General features: G+C 36.1%; 1 protein-coding gene across 3 annotated transcripts in view; it reads right to left on the reverse strand.

The window, feature by feature from the left end:
* The window catches only part of ANKRD28 (ankyrin repeat domain 28), a 112230-nt gene that overhangs the window by 62105 nt on the left and 28538 nt on the right, over positions 1-21587 (reverse strand). For 2 of the 3 annotated variants that reach the window (XM_069473267.1, XM_069473266.1), the window contains exon 3: positions 16576-16654. In XM_069473267.1, the coding sequence (XP_069329368.1) occupies positions 16576-16654 (79 nt within the window). Of the gene's footprint in view, positions 1-16575; positions 16661-21587 lie in introns of those variants that run through there. The other variant, XM_069473268.1, reaches the window with a different exon arrangement.

Consider the following 21587-nt stretch of genomic DNA (forward strand, 5'->3'; position numbering starts at 1 on the left):
TTAATAAATCTCCTATAGTTATATGTAATCCAAATTGGATAAATGACAATTTAAAAAGTACTTTATTTTACACTTTCTGCTAATAAATTATCCTTAAATTATAAAACAAGATTATCCTTTTAAATTGATGTAATTATCCAATAAAAAGTATTAGCTTTCTATTAAAAATAAAATAAACATTTTATATGAAGGCTAGAAAAGCCACCTTTATACAGAGCATATCCAAGGTAAAAATCAGATCCCACTTTAGAATGTTAAAAAGCTCAAATACTTAAATAAATGAATACAAGAATTTACTCAGAGATAAAATGTAGACTATTCCAAAGTCTTTATTACAATCTTTACTAACAAATGTATCATGTCATAAAGTAATATAACAATATCAAAATAGATCTGCAGCCATGATTAAAAACACATTAGTACTATAGTTGTTGTATAAAATGGATACATGGTAATAGACTTAGGAAAAAAACTAAGAAAAATGAATCAACCCATATAACTTTCTGGGTTATGCCTAACTTTTAAAAAAGGAGAATTTTTTAATACAAATCAACTTTGTACAGTTGTCTAAAAATCACGGAGTCAATGGACAAACTCATTTAGTAAGACCAAAAAACTGCATATTTGGAGGGGAGGTGAATCTATCTCCTAAGTAAATCCACTGGTTTGGTACCAAAGTTCCAACCAAACAAAAGTAGCGCACGGTAGGATCACTCCACGTATATCTAAGTAGAGAAGCAACAGCCCTGGCTCTTAGAACTCTTAGAAGTATAGAAGAACTGGCTGATAAGTCCTGTCCTATATACAATCTTAGATTTATATCCCAAATCCTAACTAACTCCTTATTTTCTAGATGATGAAATATAGGTAATGCAAATAGCCCAACATCAGAGTCAACTCTAGCAGAACCAAGGCTAGAATTCATACCTTCTGATGTTTACATTATTTCTATGTTTTGAGTGTGAGGGTCCAGGGAATAGTCAAGTACAGTGACTTCATGTTATGGCTCCAAAAATTACTAGCCATAGGTCCCTAAGTAGTTATGTGATCCCTCTGAACATAAGTTTCTTCATCTATAAAAAAGAATGCATAATACCTTGATACAAAGATTAACACATAATAAATATACCTAGTACACAAAGCATAGATGTGTTAGAGGCAGATTTAAAAGCCCTGAACATAAGAGAAAATAAATGAAATGGGGACGTAGGAAACATCCACAAATGTAGCAGCTGAAATTCTAAAAGTTGCTATGTTCTCTGTGGACCGTGGCAGTGAGGACAACGAAAGAATCAAGAGCCAACTAGTCTTTCAAGAATGCTCAGAGTTAGGCTTTAGGAGAAGGAAGGAAGTCAGCAAAATAAAGAACCAGCTAGACAGCATGGTAATGTTCATTTGGACAACTATCTACCAGGCACTGTGGAGACTAAGGTGATTTGCCTGACCGCAGTAATGTCAGCATTTGTTTGGGGTAGAAGGTAGATAGTACAAATATTTGAAATGTTTACCAGCTGGAAAGTTGGAGCCCCAGACATAGTGAAGAGGCAATACAGAATCTAGGGTCTTTCATTCTCCCATTTATCTGCTTAGAACATCAATGGTTCTCTTTAATCCCTGTGCCTCTTTCTATAGGTTTATATTTATGTGCACATATATATATCCATATACAGATAGATATATATGCCAGGCAAGCCCTGGTAGTAAGGCCCAAAGGCTATTAACACAGACACCCAGAAGAGACAGTATCCCCGATCAACAAAGGCAAAAAAGAAAAAGCTCTCACAAAGAAACCTGAGAAGTCTGATTCAACGTATTAACAAGAGAATAGAAAGTGGCTGTCAAATACAAAAAAGAAAAAAAAAAAAAAGGAGGCTCCCTAGGTGCTGATAAAGATCTGATACAAAGTAAAAAAAAAAAGCAGTAACTGTACAAATAATATACTTTACTTTTATGTAGAAAAAAAGAAATAAGTATCTATCTTCATACAGTAGTCCCCCTTTATCCACAGTTTCACTTTCTGCAGTTTGCTACCTGTTCAACCATGGTCTGAAAATATTAAATGCAAATTCCAGAAATAAAAAATTCCTAAGTTTTAAACTGCTTGCCTTTCTGAGTAGTGTGATAAAATGTGGTGCTGCCTTGGTCCCTTCACCCAGCCCATGAATCATCCCTTTGTCCATCATATCCAGTATATACTACGTGCCTATTAGATACTTAGAAGCCATCTTCATTATCAGATCAACTGTCGTGGTATTATAGTGCTGGTGTTAAGCAACCCTTAACTTTACTTTTATGCAATAATGGCCCCAAAGCACAAGAGCAGTGATGCTGGGATGTCAAATATGCCAAAAGAAAACACAGTATTTCCTTTAAGTGAAAAGGTGAAAGTTCTCGGCTTAGTAAGGGAAGAAAGTGTGTGCTGAGGTTGCTAAGGTCTACGGTGAGAAGAAATCTGCGAAATTGTGAAGAAAGAAAAAGAAATTCATGCATGGTATATAGGGTTTGGTACTAACCGAGGTTGCAGGCATCCACTTGGGGGTCTTGGAACATATCTGCCTTGGGTAAGGGGAAACTACTGTATTTGCTTTGTATGCATAAAGAAACCCTAGAGGAGGTCAGGCACTGTGGCATACACCTATAATCCTAGCTACTTGGGAGGTTGAGGTGGGAGGATCGCTTGAGCACAGGATTTTGAGGTTACAGTGAGCTATGATTGCATAACTGCACTCCAATCTGAGTGACAGAGTGAGACCTTGTCCTTTAAAAAATAAGAATGCTCAGGCATTAATAAGAGTGGGTGCCTAATGTTTGTGTTGGTGGTGGGGCATACTGAAAATTGGATACACTGTGGGGGAATGGATAGAAGGGCAACTTCACTGAATGCTGCATACCTTTAAATTTATACATATGTACATATATTTACTATAGATAGTAATTTTTAAACAAAACTGAAACATTGCCTATTCAAAAAAAATAAAATATATTTAAGAGGCAATAAAAGAAGTGGTCATAGAAAACATTCCAAGAATTTGGTTTCAAGTGCAAACAAACAAACAAAAAAAAATAGTAACTAGGAATAGGGTAAAGACAGTTTTATTCTTTCTTTGGATATGGGTTTTCAGATGTACAACTGTATGATGATTCAATGGTGTATTTGGGAGACCCAGGTAAAAAACCCTGATGGCTTCATTCTGTCATTTTAAGTTACGACAATTAATTTGTCTTTCTTTCTATTTACTTGTAATAACACAAAGTTAATTTATCAAAACACATAAGTGGCCAGGTGTTGTGGCTCACACCTGTAGTCCCAGCTACTCTGGAGGCTGAGGCAGGAGGATCGCTTGAGCCCCAGGAGTTTGAGGTTGCAGTGAGCTGTGATACCACTGCACTGTAGCCTGGGCAACACAGCGAGACCTTGTCTCAAAAACAACAACAAAAAACAAGAAACAACAACAAAAACCCCACATACGTGACTACAACAAACAATCCACTAATGGCTAAGTGAAAATACATCATTCTGTTACTTGCTACTAATAGACAATTTGATAAAAAAAGTTCAGCTTCTTTTGAGTCTAAAGATTAGCACAATGGATCATAATCTGTCTCAGAAGACAGTCATCTAATCCTTTATTAAAGCATATGTTTTCCTAACAGCCTAACCAAATATCTTAATTCTTTGGAAAATAAAAGTCAACAATATGAGAAATCATCAGGTTACCTCTCTGACGGCACCAATGAAACAAACCCTGCCCACATTGATTAATTAGCATGTGATTCACTTATTAATAGACACAGCAATGCACACTACAAGGGTAGTAATTGGCTGTGTTCCTGTAAAATGAAAATAGTTTAAGAACAACAAACTTCAGATTGTTCAGACTCACAGAGCCCATCTCAATGAACTCTCTGAAGGTAAACAGACTTCAGTTCTACACAGAAAGTTAGCTACATATTCATATACACATTAAACTACAAAGTCATTCCAGTAATGGAAAAAGACATTTCCAGAGTACAGTTAATTAGTCCAATAGCTGGTTGGAGTATTAAAAAAACCATCCACAAAGGCTAACAATGAAGATTGGAGATAGGGGTAGGGGAGAAGAGGGAAGAAATAGTATCTACTTAAAACACAAAACAGTCTTCATAGAGAGAAATAAAACCAAATGTAACAACCTCTGGGGTGATCATCCCATGCTCTATATATGGCAGAAGATAATATTTGTGGCTTTTAAGGATGACCTTAAGTCACCATGAAAAGATTAATTTCTTTACTACTTGTTAAAACAGAAAATAATTATTAATAATATGAAATAACAGCTCTATGTCAACTGTCAAAGTTAGGTTACTGGTAGACCCTGTGGCAGGAGAAAGCACTGTTAAGAAACTGGAGACAATACAGGTAGCAATTTAAGGAAGATTTCATTGATGGCTACTATAAACCAATCTTTACAGAAAACCTCTTATGTGCCAGGACCACATCTCATTAAATCCAAAATGGTTATATCCAACTGTATAATCAATATTTTCCTTACAAGTCTTCCTTTCCCCCCACAAATTTATGTATCATCAACTGAATTTTCCCTTAAGTAAGAAGCCAGAGCCTACACTCACAACATAATATCTGAATTTGGATTCACCTTTCCAGGATAGAGATGTGATTTGATTTATGATATTATGTGCAACAACACCACAGACAAGCAAAAATCAACTGCAGGATCAATAGGTTGTATCTAACTGACATCCCAGTTAGATTATACAGAAAAATTCAGCTAACCAGCTTCCTCTGACCCAACCTTTTCATTTACCAATTCATCTATATAAAAGTGCACTCTGGGCCGGGCGCGGTGGCTCACGCCTGTAATCCTAGCACTCTGGGAGGCCGAGGTGGGTGGATCGTTTGAACTCAGGAGTTCGAGACCAGTCTGAGCAAGAGCGAGACCCCATCTCTACTAAAAATAGAAAGAAATTATATAGACAGCTAAATATATATATATAGAAAAAAATTAGCCAGGCATGGTGGCTCATGCCTGTAGTCCCAGCTACTCGGGAGGCTGAGGCAGGAGGATTGCTTGAGCCCAGGAGTTTGAGGTTGCTGTGAGCTAGGCTAACGCCACGGCACTCACGCTAGCCTGGGCAACAGAGTGAGACTCTGTCTCAAAAAATAAATAAATAAATAAATAAAAGCGCACTCTGAATAGTTTTCTAAAAGAAAAGGTTACTTACAGTGAGATTTCAAAAAATAAATGTCTAGCTACTGGAAATAAACCATAAAGTAATCAAAAAACAACCTGATTCACTTACATTAGTCTGTTTTGGGCTCTAGACAGCAATGTAGCCAAAGAGAGGTCTGGCTTTGTGAAGAGACAGGGTTTAGGGGCAGGAACCCAGGTGCATGGGAGACTTGTGATCTAATAATGGCTCTGTAACCAGTAGGCTGTGTGACCTGGAACTGTTCCCTGGAGACTGGATCTTCATTTTGTTAATCACAATCCCTGCCTCCTATGCTGTGTGTGTGTGTGTGTGTGTGTGTGTGTGTGTGTCTAGGGGACAGGGAGGGAGGGGGGAGGGAGAGAGAGAGAAAGAAAGAGAGACTATGAATATGTATGGAACGAGGGTGCGCCCTAGGCTTAAACAACACCAGGTACTGTTTCTGCAAAGTGAGTTCTACAGTCAGCAATTCTTATCAGGAGTATCCCATGTGACTCTAGATTTCATTTTGCAAGATAACCGGTCACCTGCCTTCTCTCTAATCAGTCACAAAATTCTGCCAGTTGACTTCTGAACCTCAATTACAGTTGACTCTTGAAAACATGGGTTTGAACTGCGTGGGTCCAGTTACATGTGGATTTTCTTCCACATCTGCCACCAGAGAGAGCAAGACTAACAACAATCCCTTTTCTTCTTACTCAATGTGAAGATGACCAGGATGAAGACTTTTATGATGATCCACTTCCACTTAATAAATAGTAAATGTTTTCTTTATGATTTTCTTAGTAACATTTTCTTTTTTCTAGCTTACTTTATTGCAAGAATACAGTATATAATGCATATAACATGCAAAGTATGTGTTAATTGTTTATGTTGGGCTTCTGGTCAACAGTAGGCTATTAGTAGTTAAGTTTTTGGGAAGTCAAAAGTTACACCCAGATTTTCAATTGTGTGTGGGGGTCAGTGTCCCTAACTTCTGCATCGTTCAAGGGTGAACTGTACCTGTAAAATAAGGGATTGTGCTAAATGATCCTTATGATCCATTTTCAGTTATAATATTCCATGCTGTTTTGAAATACTCAGAATAATTATTATACATACTTGTTAAATACCTTATTGAATGGTCTAATAATGTCTGCATTCTCCCAAAATTTTTATGTTGAAATCCTAACACCAATGTGATGGTATTAGGAGGTGGGGCCTTTGGAAGGTGATTAGGTCATGATTAGTGCCCTTACAAGAGAGGCCCAGGAGAGCTCCCTCGCCCTTTCTGCCATATAAGGTAATAATGAAAAGACTGCTGGCTATGAACAAGAGCCCTCACCAGATGTGAAATCTTCTGGCACCATAATCTTGGACTTCCTAGCCTCCAGAACTGAGAGAAATAAATTTCTGTTGTTTATAAGCTACCCGGTCTATGATATTCTGTTACAACAGTATGAATGGATGAAGAAAACCTTTCTATTTTCATATGTGTTTATAATAATTATACATAGTCTCCCTAATCATTCTCCAAAACTTCTATTTATAGAGAATTGTTTTCTTCTCTGCTCCTAAATTACACAGGAAAGAGTCCATACCCAGTGAGCTAGGCCAGGTGCCAAGTACTTGCATCCTTCTTTCCAAACTAGAAATAATGCCTTCCTTTGGCTGTCTAACAGAGTAGTGGCAAAAGCTTCAGATTCTAGTTTCAGGCCAGGAGTGGAATGAGCAAAAAACAATTACATTTCCACTTTTCCACCTATAATGCTGAAAAAAATGGTGGCTGCACTGTATCATCTAATATTATGGACACCAGCTATTGTGGGCTGAATTGTGTCTCTCCCAAAATTTATATGTTGAAGTCCTAACCCTCAGCACCTCAGAATGTGACTTTATTTAGAGATACAGTCTTTACAGAGGTAATTAAGTTAAAGTAATGTCATTAGGGTGGGCACTCATCCAATATGACCGGTATCCTTATAAGAAGAAATTGAGACACAGACATGGACAGAGGGAAAACAGAGGGAAAAGACAGCCATTTACAAGCCAATGGGGCCGGGCGCGGTGGCTCACGCCTGTAATCCTAGCACTCTGGGAGGCCGAGGCAGGTGGATTGTTTGAGCTCAGGAGTTCAAGACCAGCCTGAGCAAGAGCGAGACCCTGTCTCTACTAAAAAAATAGAAAGAAATTATATGGACAACTAAAAATATATATAGAAAAAATTAGCCGGGCATGGTGGCACATGCCTGTAGTCCCACCTACTCAGGAGGCTGAGGCAGGAGGATTGCTTGAGCCCAGGAGTTTGAGGTTGCTGTGAGCTGGGCTGACGCCACGGCACTCTAGCCTGGGCAACAGAGTGAGACTTTGTCTCAAAATAGATAAATAAATACAAGCCAATGGGAGAGGCCTAGAATAGATTCTTTCCTCATGGCCTTCAAAAGAAAGCAATCCTGCTAACACCTTGATCTCAGACTTCTAACCTCCAGAACTGCAAGAAAATAAACTTCTGTTGTTTAAGCCACCCAGTTTGTAGTACTTTGTTATGGCAGCCCCAGCAAACTAATGCATCAGCATTGCTGTCTTTCAAGGGACACATATACTTTAGGTTTAATTCTTAACACCAGAAATATCAGATTCTCATTTCTTTATTAAAGATATTTTCTATAAAAGGCCAATCAAATGAACTTTTGACTAATGCCTTCCACGATGCAGTCATTTAACAACAATATGTGCTGGAGGAAGTCTGAGATATTGACTAAACACATATGGTTTTGAATGCAAGCATAAATGAATAAGCTCTCAAACAAAGTATTAGTATCTATACTTAGGTGGCCAGAAAACTGAGTCTTTAAAACAGAAGTTATTCAATAAAAGCGATTACATATGCAAATTTTACTAAATGCTAAGTAGGCAGTGGAGGAAGCAGTAAAGTGGGAAGTGGGGATGAAGGGAGATTTGGATTATGGCAGAGTTAAGAATATATACATTCTGTAGTGAGACTACCTCAGTCTGAATTCTGGCTCTAGCTTTTACTAGCAGTACAACTTTTAGCTACAACATTACACCAACTTTTAAAGTTTGAGTTTAAGCTAAAGGTTGTACTGCTAGTAAAAGCATTTTAAAATGGCTTAGTTTCCTTACCTATAATAATACTTTCATAGACTTAAAAGGATAAAATGAGATAAATGAAAAGGCTAAATTTAACAGTATTTGAAGATGTAATAAGTACTCATTGTTTGCTATTATTATGTCACTTCATTCCATAATAACTATAAAATTAATTCCAGTGGACTTTAGTGTTACTAAAGATTCTATAGAAGTAAAGTATTCACTTGTCTGATTACATCTACCATGTAAAAAACGATACCCCTTATCCACAAATCTTGGAGTTGTATCATGTACAAATATTTGATTTCCACTGAATTTAATTCTGGATTGCAAGAGAGTAGTTTTATTCTAAAACAAGTCATCAAAGTGTAATAGAGAATGAGAAGAGACACCACCTTCAATACAACAGGGCAACAGTTACGACCACAAGCCAAACTATGAAAAATTTCTATGAGTTATAACGAAATATGTACCCAAATGAGGAAGGACACTGAGGCCTGTTCAGATCCTAGGAAGGTACTAAGTAACCTAAAAGGGCATGTTTGTGTGCATGACCATCTGTTCTTTTCTCTCTGTGTCCTAAAGTCCTTAACAATCTTTTAAATGATCTACAGCTGCCTGGGTAATCCACAGGGAAAGCCTCCTATAGAATTTTAACCTCACACTACAGATGAACAAGGTGGAGCAGTGCTAAAGTAGGAATCAAGCAAGCACCTTCAATATTTTTCAGCCAGATGAGGGAGGGTAACAGCTAACCACCAGCAGATCACTACCTAAGAACTTACCGACCTAAGGAGCTACTGAGCCATCCTAACTACCTGTAGTACATCAATAACTAAAGAAAGCTACACTGCTAGGGATAAGAGAAAAATATTTGTTTTGACAGCTATTTGAACAAACATTATTGATGCTCCCCTTTTGCTCCTTTCCTACTCTTTAGCAAATGTTCTGGAGAGAAGCATATTTCTCAAAGATATATAAGAATCTGAAAGCATCACAGGACCAGGACAAAAATATATGAAGCAGGGTAAACAGAAATACAGTTGAAAAAAAATATCCCAGGAAACAAGAAGATGAACTCATGAGTTACTGTAAATATTCAACTTTAGAGAAATTAAGTTTGGAAGAGACCACAAAGAAAAGTTATAAAAAAAGAAGAGATAAGGCAATGCAAAGAGAAAATGAGAGCTAGCAGAGAGTTAACAAGTTTTCATTTGCCTCCAAACATGCTACCACCTCATGGCATTTCTGCTCTTCTTTCAATTTCCTCCAAATGTCTGCCTAGTATAGAAAGCTGGCTCCCTTACTTCCTTCAGTTATCAGCTCCAATGTCTTATTACCACTGAGTCTTTCCTGATAACACAATATAAAACAGCAACTGCCTCCCATCCCACATACTATTCCTTTAATTTTTCCATAGCAATTATCACTGTAAGACAAACTATATATTAATATATTTACTTGTTACTATCTCCCCAATTAAAACATAGGCTCCACAAAGGCAGAAATTTCATCTATTTTATTCACTGTTGTACCCCTCAGCACCTAGAACAGTGTCTGACACACAAACTCACCAAATTATTAAATGAATGAAAAATAGGTATGAGGAAATAACCTAAAACTAAATGGAAAAGACAAAATTACAATTAGAGGAAAGCTGATAAAGACAAATGAAGGAGATCCAACTTAGACATTATTGGTAGAAATACACATGAACATAAAATATTCAAATATTTAATAGAAGATATAATAAATGAAATAAAAATCTGAATTTCAAAACAAAGTGCATATTCACATTCTGTCTCAGTAAAAATAATCAATAGATTTAGCCTAGGGAAGTTAGTATTGAATTTTAGGGATAAAGAATTGATTACTACAGGCATCCAAGCACAAGAGGCAAGTCATTGTCACAGAGGGGGGTAGCATGGAGAGATGGACATGGTAAGCTGAGAACAGCTTGATCCAACATTTTCACTTAATGCTAGAAAACTGGAGTAACAGCTATAAAATTGAGAGAAGGGACATGACAAAAGAATTTTAAAACTAGCCAATCTAACCTTCAGTTAAATAAAAAAGCAATAGTTTTAAATAAGTAAGATACCAGGGAATATGACGACCTCCATAAGTTCTTACTGAAAATGTAAAAACAAAACTACTTGATGATTTCCATTCAACCAAGAGATTAAAAAAACAACAACAAAAACTTGGCAACAGAGAGGCTATAGATAAGGACTGTGTGCACACATTTGTGGGAAAAATGTGAGAATTATGATTATAGAATAGAATGTAAAGTCCTAATTCTTGACAATAAATACACAAAAGAGTGAAACAGACTGGAGAACATATAAATGTCCTTGTTTCCTAACTTTTCATTGTAGGAAGTCAGACACAATCAAATCTTGAAATATGAACTTGGGAGGAAATGACCCCATAGAATGATCTCAACCTTTTTATAGTCTTCATTTTTCATTTTAGAGAAATATATTTGGAGAACATAAAAATCTTTCCATGGATATCAAAATTTTTTTTTTTTTTTTTTTGAGACAGAGTCTCACTTTGTTGCCCGGGCTAGAGTGCCATGGTGTCAGCCTAGCTCACAGCAACCTCAAACTCCTGGGCTCAAGAAATCCTCCTGCCTCAGCCTCCTGAGTAGGTGGGACGACAGGCATGCACTACCATGCCCGGCTAATTTTTTCTATATATTTTTAGTTGTCCAGCTAATTTCTTTCTATTTTTTTTTTTTTTTTTAGTAGAGACGGGGGTCTCACTCTTGCCCAGGCTGGTCTCGAACGCCTGAGCTCAAATGATCCACCTGCCTCAGCCTCCCAGAGTGCTAGGATTACAGGCGTGAGCCACTGCACCCGGCCAAAGTAGTTTTTAAAATATAAAATTATAGTAATTGACTTTATTGCATTTTTATTTATTTGTTTATTAGACAGAGTCTTGCTCTGTTGCCTGGGCTAGAGTGCAGTAGCATCATCATAGCTTACTACAACCTCAAACTCCTGAGTTCAAGCGATCCTCCTGACTCAAGTCTCCCATGTAGCTGGGATTACAGGCGTGTGCCATCATGCTTAGCTAATTTTTCTGTTTTTGAAAAGATGGGGTCTTGCTATTGCTCAGGTCAGGCTGTTCTCAAATTCCTAACCTCAAGTAATCTTCCCACCTTGGCCTCCCAAAGTGCTAGGATTACGGGTGTGAGCTACTCCACATGGCCTGCATGTTCTTATTGAAGCATATCATGACTTTTATATAATGCAAGGGCTGAATGGGAGTTATTTCATATTGTTTACTTAAGATTGTATCAGTTAAGGTTAACCTAATTACTATTATAATATGTTGTACTATTATAATGCTTAACATGACATATTAAGAGCAATCTATCCTAAACTTTCCTATACTAGGTTTTCATTACTAAGTATAAATAAATTAGCCTAATCTTGTTGCCTATTTTTCTCTCCATGTATTTTGTTCCCTTCTTTACCTAGAGAATTGATCAGGTCAAACACTTAGTTTCTATTCTAATTTATAACTCAATTCCTTATAAATTCATTATAAGGATGTTTTGATGAGCCCAGAATTTAAAATCAGGGGTATGGATATTCAGTGAGTCTAACTTGGGCCTCAGCAACCACAGCATTTAAACCAAATTTAAGTAGAGCCCCTGAAGCAATGTTATAGAGCCTTATGAGCCTATATACTTATATTGTCTGAGGACTACTCTTCTGATATTTATTCTGAACTAAAATTTGGATATGATTAGTCTTTCCACTATCTTGCTATTCTGGAAATCTATTTCCAACATATAACTCAGAATTCTTTTCTTTTTTTTGACACAGAGTCTCACTCTGTTGCCCGGGCTAGAGTGCCATGGCGTCAGCCTAGCTCACAGGAACCGCAAACTCCTGGGCTCAAGTCCCTTTGGCTAGAGTGCAGTGGTGCCATCATAGCTCATTGCAACCTCAAATTTCAGGGTTCAAGTGATCCTCCTGCCTCAGCCTCCTGAGTAGCTGGGACTACAGGAGCATGCCACCACGTCTAATTTTGTTACTTTTTGTAGAGATGGGGTCTTGCTCAGGCTGGTCTCGAACTCCTGACCTCAAGGGATCCTCCCACCTTGGCCTCCCAGAATGCTAGGATTATAATAGGCGTGAGCCACTGTGCCTGTCCTATAAAGAGTATTTTTATAGAAGGCAATGGCAGTTATTCTCTACAGTGTCAACTTTAAAAGTTAGGTACACATTCTCATTACTACCTATCCTTCTTACTTGTTAGGGCTCTGTTATCCATAAATTATGTGAGCACTTACTATTTGCTCAGTTTCTTGGCCCTGTTCAGTAAGGTACTTATTAATATATTGTATAAAGCTTTCAAAAGACTGTTTCTTGATTCTAGAATTTTTGAAATCAGAATACACTTATCTACAAAGAGTATTCAGTCTATTTTCTTTTAATCTTTGTCTATCTAGGTTGTAGAAATAAACTCTTCTTCATTCCCTTTCCCAAATAGGTAAGTCATTCTCTCCTTTTTATCATTTCAGAATGTAATTAGATTTAAAAATTTGTAGAGAAAAATTTTTAAGGAAGCCTATCTAAAATAGAAAAATGATAATCTCTGACATTAAGGAAATTATTTATCCAGCAGGACCAAAAAAGTTGAGGAAAAAGAACAAAGGTTGCTTAAAAAATAGCCACAATTTTGAGTATTATATGCCAGCTGCTTTTCTAGGTATCTGAATTACATCATCTCATTTGCTTCTTCAAGCCTATAAAATTTATATTATTCTCATTTTTCAGATGAGGAAGCTGAGGCTCAGAGATTGAAGAAGGTCCAAAAGACGACAGAGATAGTAAGAGGCAGGGCCACGATGTGCATCCAAATCTGTCTGCCCAAAGAGCCTGTGCTCTTTACAACAATTTGTAGTGCCTCTCATGGCAACATAAAGTCTGGTTTATTTCTTTATTCTTTCATTTGTAAGTAGAAAACTGAGGCTGTAGTTTAATATACATCTAGTCTTGGATTTTACTCCAAACCCAAATTAAGTTCTTATTTATTTTTCTTAAATTAGAGCCTAACTGGTAAGTCTAAAGAGAAAACAAAGTATAAGGACGAGCTTGACTTCCATCTATAAAACAGATCATTTGCCTTCTTTCCGTTTTTATTTACCTGATCCCCTTCAGCCCTAAACTCATACCCCATCCCACCTCTCCCATTCTCACTTCCATTAAAAATTTGAGAAACTGAGACCAAAATATGAACAATTTTTTTTTCTCCGCCCCCAATGTCCTGAACAATTTTTTGAAAAGAGGCCAGGCGCAGTGGCTCACACCTGTAATCCTAGCACTCTGGAAGGCCAAGGCAGGAAGATTGCTTGAGGTCAGAAGTTTGAGACTAGCCTGAACAAGACCGAGACTCCATCTCTACCAAAAACAGAAAAAATTAGCTTAGTGTGGTGGTGTACCTGTAGTCCCAGCTATTTGGGAGGCTGAGGCAGAAGGATTGCTTGAGCCCAGGAGTTTGAGATTGCAATAAGCTATGATGATGCCACTGCACTCTACCCAGGGTGACAAAGCAAGACTCTTGTCTTAAAAAAATTCTGAAAAGGAGACAGACCCTAAACTTAAATTGCTGTAATTATACATCTGTTCAGCAAGTATTCACTCAGACCCTATTATCTATTCAGCACTGTTCTAAGCACTGTAAATAAATATTCTAGGGAGGCCAAGTACACTGCCTGCCTGCCTACTTGGAGTTTACATTCTAGTGGGGAGAGAATGACAGTAAACAAGTAAGTATAATTTAAAAAGGATGTCAGATAACAACAAACGCTAAGAAAAAAGATAACAGAGGAGAAGGGGACTGGGTGGCCATAGTACTTATCAGGGAAAGTCTCACAGATGAGGTGACATCTGAGCCAGGACATGGAAAAGGTGAGGGAATAAGTCATGTGGCTGTCTGAGAAAAGAAGGTTTGAGACTACAGAAACAGTTCAAAAACCTAGAGACAGAAGAAGGCCAGTGGGGTTAGAGAAGAGAAGTAAAAAGGAGAAATTGAAATAGAAATTTGGGGTGAGGAGATAATGTACAACAGCCTTGAGGCTAATGTAAAAATTTAGTTTTTTATTCTGAGAACTGTGAATAACTAAATTCATTTAGAACTTTATTTTTCCTTTGAAAAATAGCTATATAAACCTCTTGAAATTGATGCAATATAATAAGTATTTTTCAAAGGCAAGTTGAAACAGCTTTTCATACATGTACCATGATTATTTGTATACATGATTTTTACTTGAATTATTCAACAGAAACTAAGCATTCTCTCAAATGCTTATTTCAAAGCTGACATCTCAATACTATCACACTCATCAGTGAGGCTCATCTGACTATCATACTTACAAAAATCAGGATGTCAACCTTCTACAACTAACTAAAAAATCTTGTTGCAAACATTCACTTTGAAAAGGAAGGGAGTAAGTCAACTTTGAGTGCTTCAAAAGTTTCTCTTGGGTATAAAAATTAAAAATGGAAAAAAAAACCCCTCCATGTTGGATCATATGTTTATGACAAAATGAAAATAAAAAAACAGAATTCTGTGTTAAAATAAAAAAACACAGCAGTGGAGTTCTTATCCAAAGTCCTAGACATTAACTGGAACTGTACTGTTTCTAGCATAGCTACTTCTTAACATATAAACAGTAGCTATTTCTTGGAGAATGTTCGGGAAAAAAATTTCATATATAAGCCTCTGTCCCATCAATTCATATTATTAAAGATAAGATGCCTTAATTTAAAGGAAATAAGATTTTTCTTATCTCTAGTAAATTTCAGCTGAAAAGTAGTGAGGAGCTAGCATCTACAGAGGAGCAGACATCTTTAAGGAAGTACATTAGAGGTGAAATTTTTTTTTTTTTTTTTTTTGAGACAGAGTCTCACTCTGCTGCCCGGGCTAGAGTGCCATGGTGTCAGCCTAGCTCACTGCAACCTCAAACTCCTGGGCTCAAGTAATCCTTCTGCCTCAGCCTCCTGAGTAGCTGGGACTATAGGCATGCGTCACCATGCCCGGCTAATTTTTTCTCTATAGTTTTAGTTGTCTGACTAATTTCTTTCTATTTTTTAGTAGAGACGGGGTCTCACTCTTGCTCAGGCTGGTCTCAAACTCCTGACCTTGGGCAATCCTCCCGCCTCGGACTCCCAGAGTGCCAGGATTACAAGCGTGAGCCACCGTGCCCGGCCGAGGTGAAATTATTGATAAATAAACTAATAGGATATTAGCTGGGTCCATGTTTAACCATATTTAATTTTATATGATCATGACATTTCCATTATATAATAGAAACTGGACTTTTTTAAAAAAACAAAAAAACATTTTAAAAATTTTATGAATTTGCAATGGCAAAATTCTACTTGGACTACTATTTAGCGAGATCTTCATATGAAATTTCTCCTTCTGAGCCCTCCTTCCCACAAAATATCAAAAGAATGATACTACTTCTCCAATTTTGTTGTGCACGTATCCATGCAATCTGGCAACACAAGCTCAATTCAACTACATATATCCTTTCCCAATAAATGTCATCACAATAATCTGGCTACAACAAAAATATTTCTAAGCTCTACTGGACTACCTGTTTTAGGACTGTAGGCAATCTACCACAACAGGAGCTATTCTATAAGAGATAGTTCTAACATTACTTCATTTGTAAAGACTTATAAACGGTTTAGAAAAAATTAAAAAATAAAGTACAATTTCCTAAAAAGCATTTTTATAGGCCCTCAAATAAGGTTAGATAACAGCTATTTAAAATGCAGAAATCTTGCCGACATTGCCTTCAAAATATATCTATTATCAGACTATTTCTTACTACCTCCACTGTTGCACTTAGTCTGAAACCACCATCACCTCCTCTTTCGAGAATCAGAAACTCTGTGTTCAATGAGACCTACTATAACTACTAAATATAATACCCTACATAATTGTTTATCCCATTCCCTTATCCTGATCTATCCTTTCATTTTTCCAAAGCATTTATCATTTACCATTTTACTATAAAATTTACTCGTATTAGATTGTCTGTTTCTCCTTATCAGAGTATAAAGCTCCAAGAGGGCAGCAATTTTTGTTTTGTTCTTTAAAGTACCCTAAGCACCCAGAACAGAATATGTGATTGGCAGCTTATGAGACAAATATGAAAAACCACATCATGCAAGTCAATTATGATCGAGAAACATTAATTATGACAAAAATATATGTGTCCTTATTACACAGAAGTTACCATACCAGATAAAATAAGCAGTTCAATGATTTCTGCATCTCCAAGATAGGCAGCAGCGTGCAATGGGGTTCTCTTTTCATTGTCCTGTGATGATAAGGAAAGGTGGAATGTAAGTTTTAAGATAAGGTTAATTTTAATACAGTTTAAATGGGGGAAAAAACCCATTATGAACTATCAACTTATTACTTCCACTAGTCCAGTCTGCAAGTCCCATTAATAAAATATAGGGCATTTCCTTGGTAGGAGAAAAGCCTAAAAAAAAATTTTGGTCTCAAAATACTGGTGTAAGGTACAGCAAAGGCCCAGTGCAGTGGCTCACATCTATAATCCCAGCACTTGGAAGCCCAAGGCGGGAGGATCGCTTGAGCCCAGGACTACCTTGGGCAACATAGTGAGACTCTGGCTCTACGAAAAATAAAAAAGTTAACCAGGCATGGCATGGTGGTCCATGCCTGTAGTCCTAGCTTCTCAGGAGGCTGAGGTAGGGATGATTGCTTTGCTTGTTCTGAGTTCGAGGTTGCAGTGAGCTACGATTGCGCTATTGCACTCCAGCCTGGTAACAGAGCAAGATCCTATCTCAAAAAAGTACAACAAAGAATTAAAAAAAAAAAAAAAAATCTAAAATGACAAAGAAATAGCTTCTTAGACTTTATTTGAATAAAGATGCCTCGGCTGCATATGCAAGTTTCTTTTGCTTCATATTACTGTTTTTTTGCCAATATATTTCCACAATTTTACAGTTTAGAACTGTTGACCTAATTAAATAAAACAAATCTTAACAAAACAAAAGATTTGCTTAACACAATGTTTCCACAGGAGTACCTGTACAGTGGCAAAAACATAAAATATTTCTGGGGATTTGAAATTATCCCTTAAAGCATCTTAAGGTTTTTCTTAATGTACATGCCAGTTTTGCTTTTATCTCTAAACTATATTCATGCCTGTTTTAATATAAAAAATACATATTCCTCCAAATCTTCTTTCGGGAAGAGAAGCTATATTTAATGCACAGCTTCATGGACCCTGTCCCTAAAAACAACAGTGCTCTCCAGTTTAAGAAGCAAAGTCTTAAGGATTTTTAATTCACACCTACACTCTATCTACAGTTACAACAGAGTATTGCTGACTTGGGTGCATTTGAGAAAACTATTTATTTAGAAATACTTATATTGAAATTTATATCCTTCATTTTTGATGAAGGCTTCTGTGACTAATTGTTGTTTTCTACTATGTTCCACCTTTGACCATAGGAATAAAATTTTAGCTGGTCACTTAGGCACCCAAGGAGAAAGTACATTCCTAGCTTCCCTTGAAGTTATTTTACTTTGTACTGATCAATGGTATATGAGTAAAAGTTAATGGACACAACTTCCAGGTCATCTTCAACTTAAAAGACAACTACTCTGGAGCTGGACTACGTTTCTCATTTCCCTCAGGCTGGAAGGCAGATGAAAAATTGAGCGAGTTTTGGTCATGCTGATGTAGGCACACTGTCAAGACACAAGTTCCAGGAATGATCTTACAGAACAAAGATGTCCCACTAGCGTGGACAACTGACTTCTAGACTATTAAGAGAAATAAACTTAATAGGTACTGTATTTTGAGGTCTCTTACCATATTAGAATACTATTACAGTTTCAAGATTTAAATGAAAAATGTACCTCATTTTGTAATAATTTTCTAGTTTGGGAATCCCTTAATTACTCTAAGAGTAGTTGGGCCACTGAGAATAAATAAGGGGAAAAAAAAGAAACCTGTCAGGTAAAAGAGGGATTAAATATCCAAAGGTAATACAAAAAAGGCTTAGCTGTAGTATATAAAGGTATTATAAAGATGTATGTAACATATAATCATCACTGATCTCTTCAAACATTTCATTCTATAATTCTAATATATTTGTGATATTATTTTTGTCCTTAAAATAGTAATAGGTGTTCCAGTAAAGAAAGGAGAGTAAAGTGCTATTAATGGTAAACTGTTTAGTAAGCTAAGAGTTATTGTCTAACCACAATTTACACATGACCTTGTTTTTTATTCCAACGTATACCCCAGGAAACAGAATGTTCTACACAGAAATTATTCAACAAATAGTTGTTGAAGAAACTACCACAGAACCATTAAGATAACAGGATATAAGCTGTGTCCTAATTTAGTTATTTTTTTGAAAAAGGATCCTTTGCCTAGGCTTTTCAGTGTTACTTATTTTCATACCAAACTTCCTAAAGTGTTTAAATATGACCAGACCTAGTCGAATTGAGAAACTGTATTTATTGCACAGGATAAATCACACACACAGCATGACAACACAGAAAGTCAGTCATTTGTGTGTGAGAGATGTCTGGAATCCTATGACTCAATGCCACATAATGTGTTTTATGACTCATAGGAAAATTTTTTTTTCTCTTTATAAATCAAATTGGAGAAAAAGGAGAACATAAAGCTGGTTAATTCTGAAAGAATAAATTTACATATTTTATTACAGTTAAATATTAAAAATTAGGCAATAAAATATCTAAGATTCCTTTCAGCAAAATATACTGAAAGTAAAAAGTGACTATCTCCTTATACTTAGTAATTCCATTTCAAGGTTTTTTTAAGCCTTTATGTGTGCAGATAGAATGATTCAGCATATTTATTGAATCATTATGGGAAGCAAAATGTTGGAAACAATTTTTTTTTTCCTGAAAACAATTTAAATGCCTACCAAATGGTTACCTAAAATTATGAAACACAAGAAGCTCTTAATCTTTAACTTAACTGATTTTAATCAATATTCTTGGTTTTCTAAGTAAAATTTATGATGACTTTGGCATACTAAATACTTTGACTAGTAGTCTACCACTAATAAGCCCACACATTTTTGCTCCCATGACAGGATATATGTTTATCAAGGATAAGATGTGGTTGTTACCACAACTGTTTGTGCTAAGTGCATTTGCTATGATAACTAATGATTTGTATGAATAGCAGTTAAACTGATGAAATAGGAATGAAAAAAGCAAGTTGTTTCTGTGATCACTAGGTTGAATACTACAGAAAGACTTAGTAAAAGCAAGCTACCAAAAAAAAGGAAAGTGCTACTGAACTGGGTATGACTGATACAATTGAAACACTAAGGCAAACAGTAAACAGTAAAAATCTTAGGAGTTTTACTCTCAGATTGTCTCTTAAGGGTCTAATTTCTCACATCACTTAAAGAACCCAAATGGAAGTTACAGATAATGCACTGTGAGCATGGTCTAAGCAAGGAAGAGGACATTAAACTCCTTTGTTAGTAGACTCTACACTGTCAGTGAAAAAGCCTTGGTCTAATTTCAACAAAATTAGCTAATAAATACACAGTCACGCTGAAATGCTTAGAGATTTACTTTTTACGATTCCCAACTACCACTTGTGAACATATCAATGAGAGGTCTTTTAGTTGTACATCCTTAAAATGAAATACTATGCTTCCAATCTAAAATTAGCAGCAGATCTCAGTATTTCTTATCAACAAAAATCTCTAAAGCACAGCGTTAAATGAAAAAATGCAGGCTCAGAGCCACTGTGTATAAAAGGTTCTATACACACTTGGGCTTGAATATGCATAAAATATCTTTGGAAGAATATTAAAAAAAAGAATACAGTGATTGTCTCTGAGGAAGAAAGATGGTTGACTAGGGTTTGAAGTTAAGAGTTATTTTTCACTCTTTGTGGTCTTCTGTACTATTTGCAGTTCATACTATATACATGTTTTTAAAAGAAAAAATTAAAACCTTATTTCAATAAACTGAGAAGCATTTTAATAAAAATCCTAAAAACAATTTCCTATACCAGGTATTTTACAATACTAGGTGCCCATTTTTTAAAAAACTGTTTTTTAGTAAGTTTAGTTTAGAAACCATTACATCTCAATGTAGTATTCCAAAATAATCCCAACTAGAATTATTAAATACATAGACATAAGACTCAGATTTAAGTTTTCAAACTCATTTTTCTAGTAAAAATATTTTCAGTGAATACATTTTTCTTATAGTTCTTACGTAAGTGCTATGACAGATATTTTGTACATATTAGATTAGGACTACAAAAGTGACTGCCTGCCCACCTTCCCCAAATAAAAGTAAACAACAAAGAGCATTAGCTCTTATGAGCAATTATCCTGAAAGACAGAAGATGAAACACATTAGAAGGGTTCAGTGAGATCAATAATTGTTAACCACAACCACTGGAGTTGGGTCATAGTTATGAGCTAGGCCAGTGCAATACCAAAGAATTATATAAATAGTTGAAAGATGAGAGTTTCTTTGTGGTGACAGAACAGTTCTGTATCTTGAACATGGTAGTGGTTATACAAATCTATACATAAGCCAAAATATTACAGAGTTATACATAAATACATTACCACACACAACCCCTGCCCACCAACCATCAATGAGTGCTTGCAAAAACTGCTGAAATCCAAGTAAGGTCTGTAGTCTAATTAGTTGCATTGTGCCAGTATCAATTTCCTGGTTTTGATAATGCACTAGAAGATGTCACCACTGAAGGAAACTTGCTGATACAAACATGAGACTACTATGTACCATTTCTGGAATTTCTGATAATTTATAATTTCTTCAAAATAAGTTTTTAAAAAGTGTTCAGAAACACCCTGAATTATACTTTATATGTTGTGTTACGGTGAACTCTGGAAGCAAGCAACAAAACACTAGGAAGTAGGCTGTGAGAAAGAAGAGAATATGGTGGATTCAAGCACAGGACAGAAAAGGGTTAGATCTATGTAGTGTCTTAAATCAAATCTGGGAACTGAGACTACACTTATACATTCTCAACATTTTCTGTGAAAGCTTTATCTTAAAGCAGATTTCAAGATCAAGTAATAAGAGGACACATATAGAGTAGAATAGGGAGTTACAAATGGCAAAGTGACAGAAAGCAAGACAGAACATTTGTTCAAGACAAAATACTTAAAAGTGACTCAGAGAATTCAACCATTTACATGGATTTAATCACAAACCTTTACAGCAATGACTTA

The sequence above is a fragment of the Eulemur rufifrons genome, chromosome 7 (assembly GCF_041146395.1).
Source record: "Eulemur rufifrons isolate Redbay chromosome 7, OSU_ERuf_1, whole genome shotgun sequence".
In the NCBI taxonomy this organism is placed as follows: domain Eukaryota; kingdom Metazoa; phylum Chordata; class Mammalia; order Primates; family Lemuridae; genus Eulemur; species Eulemur rufifrons.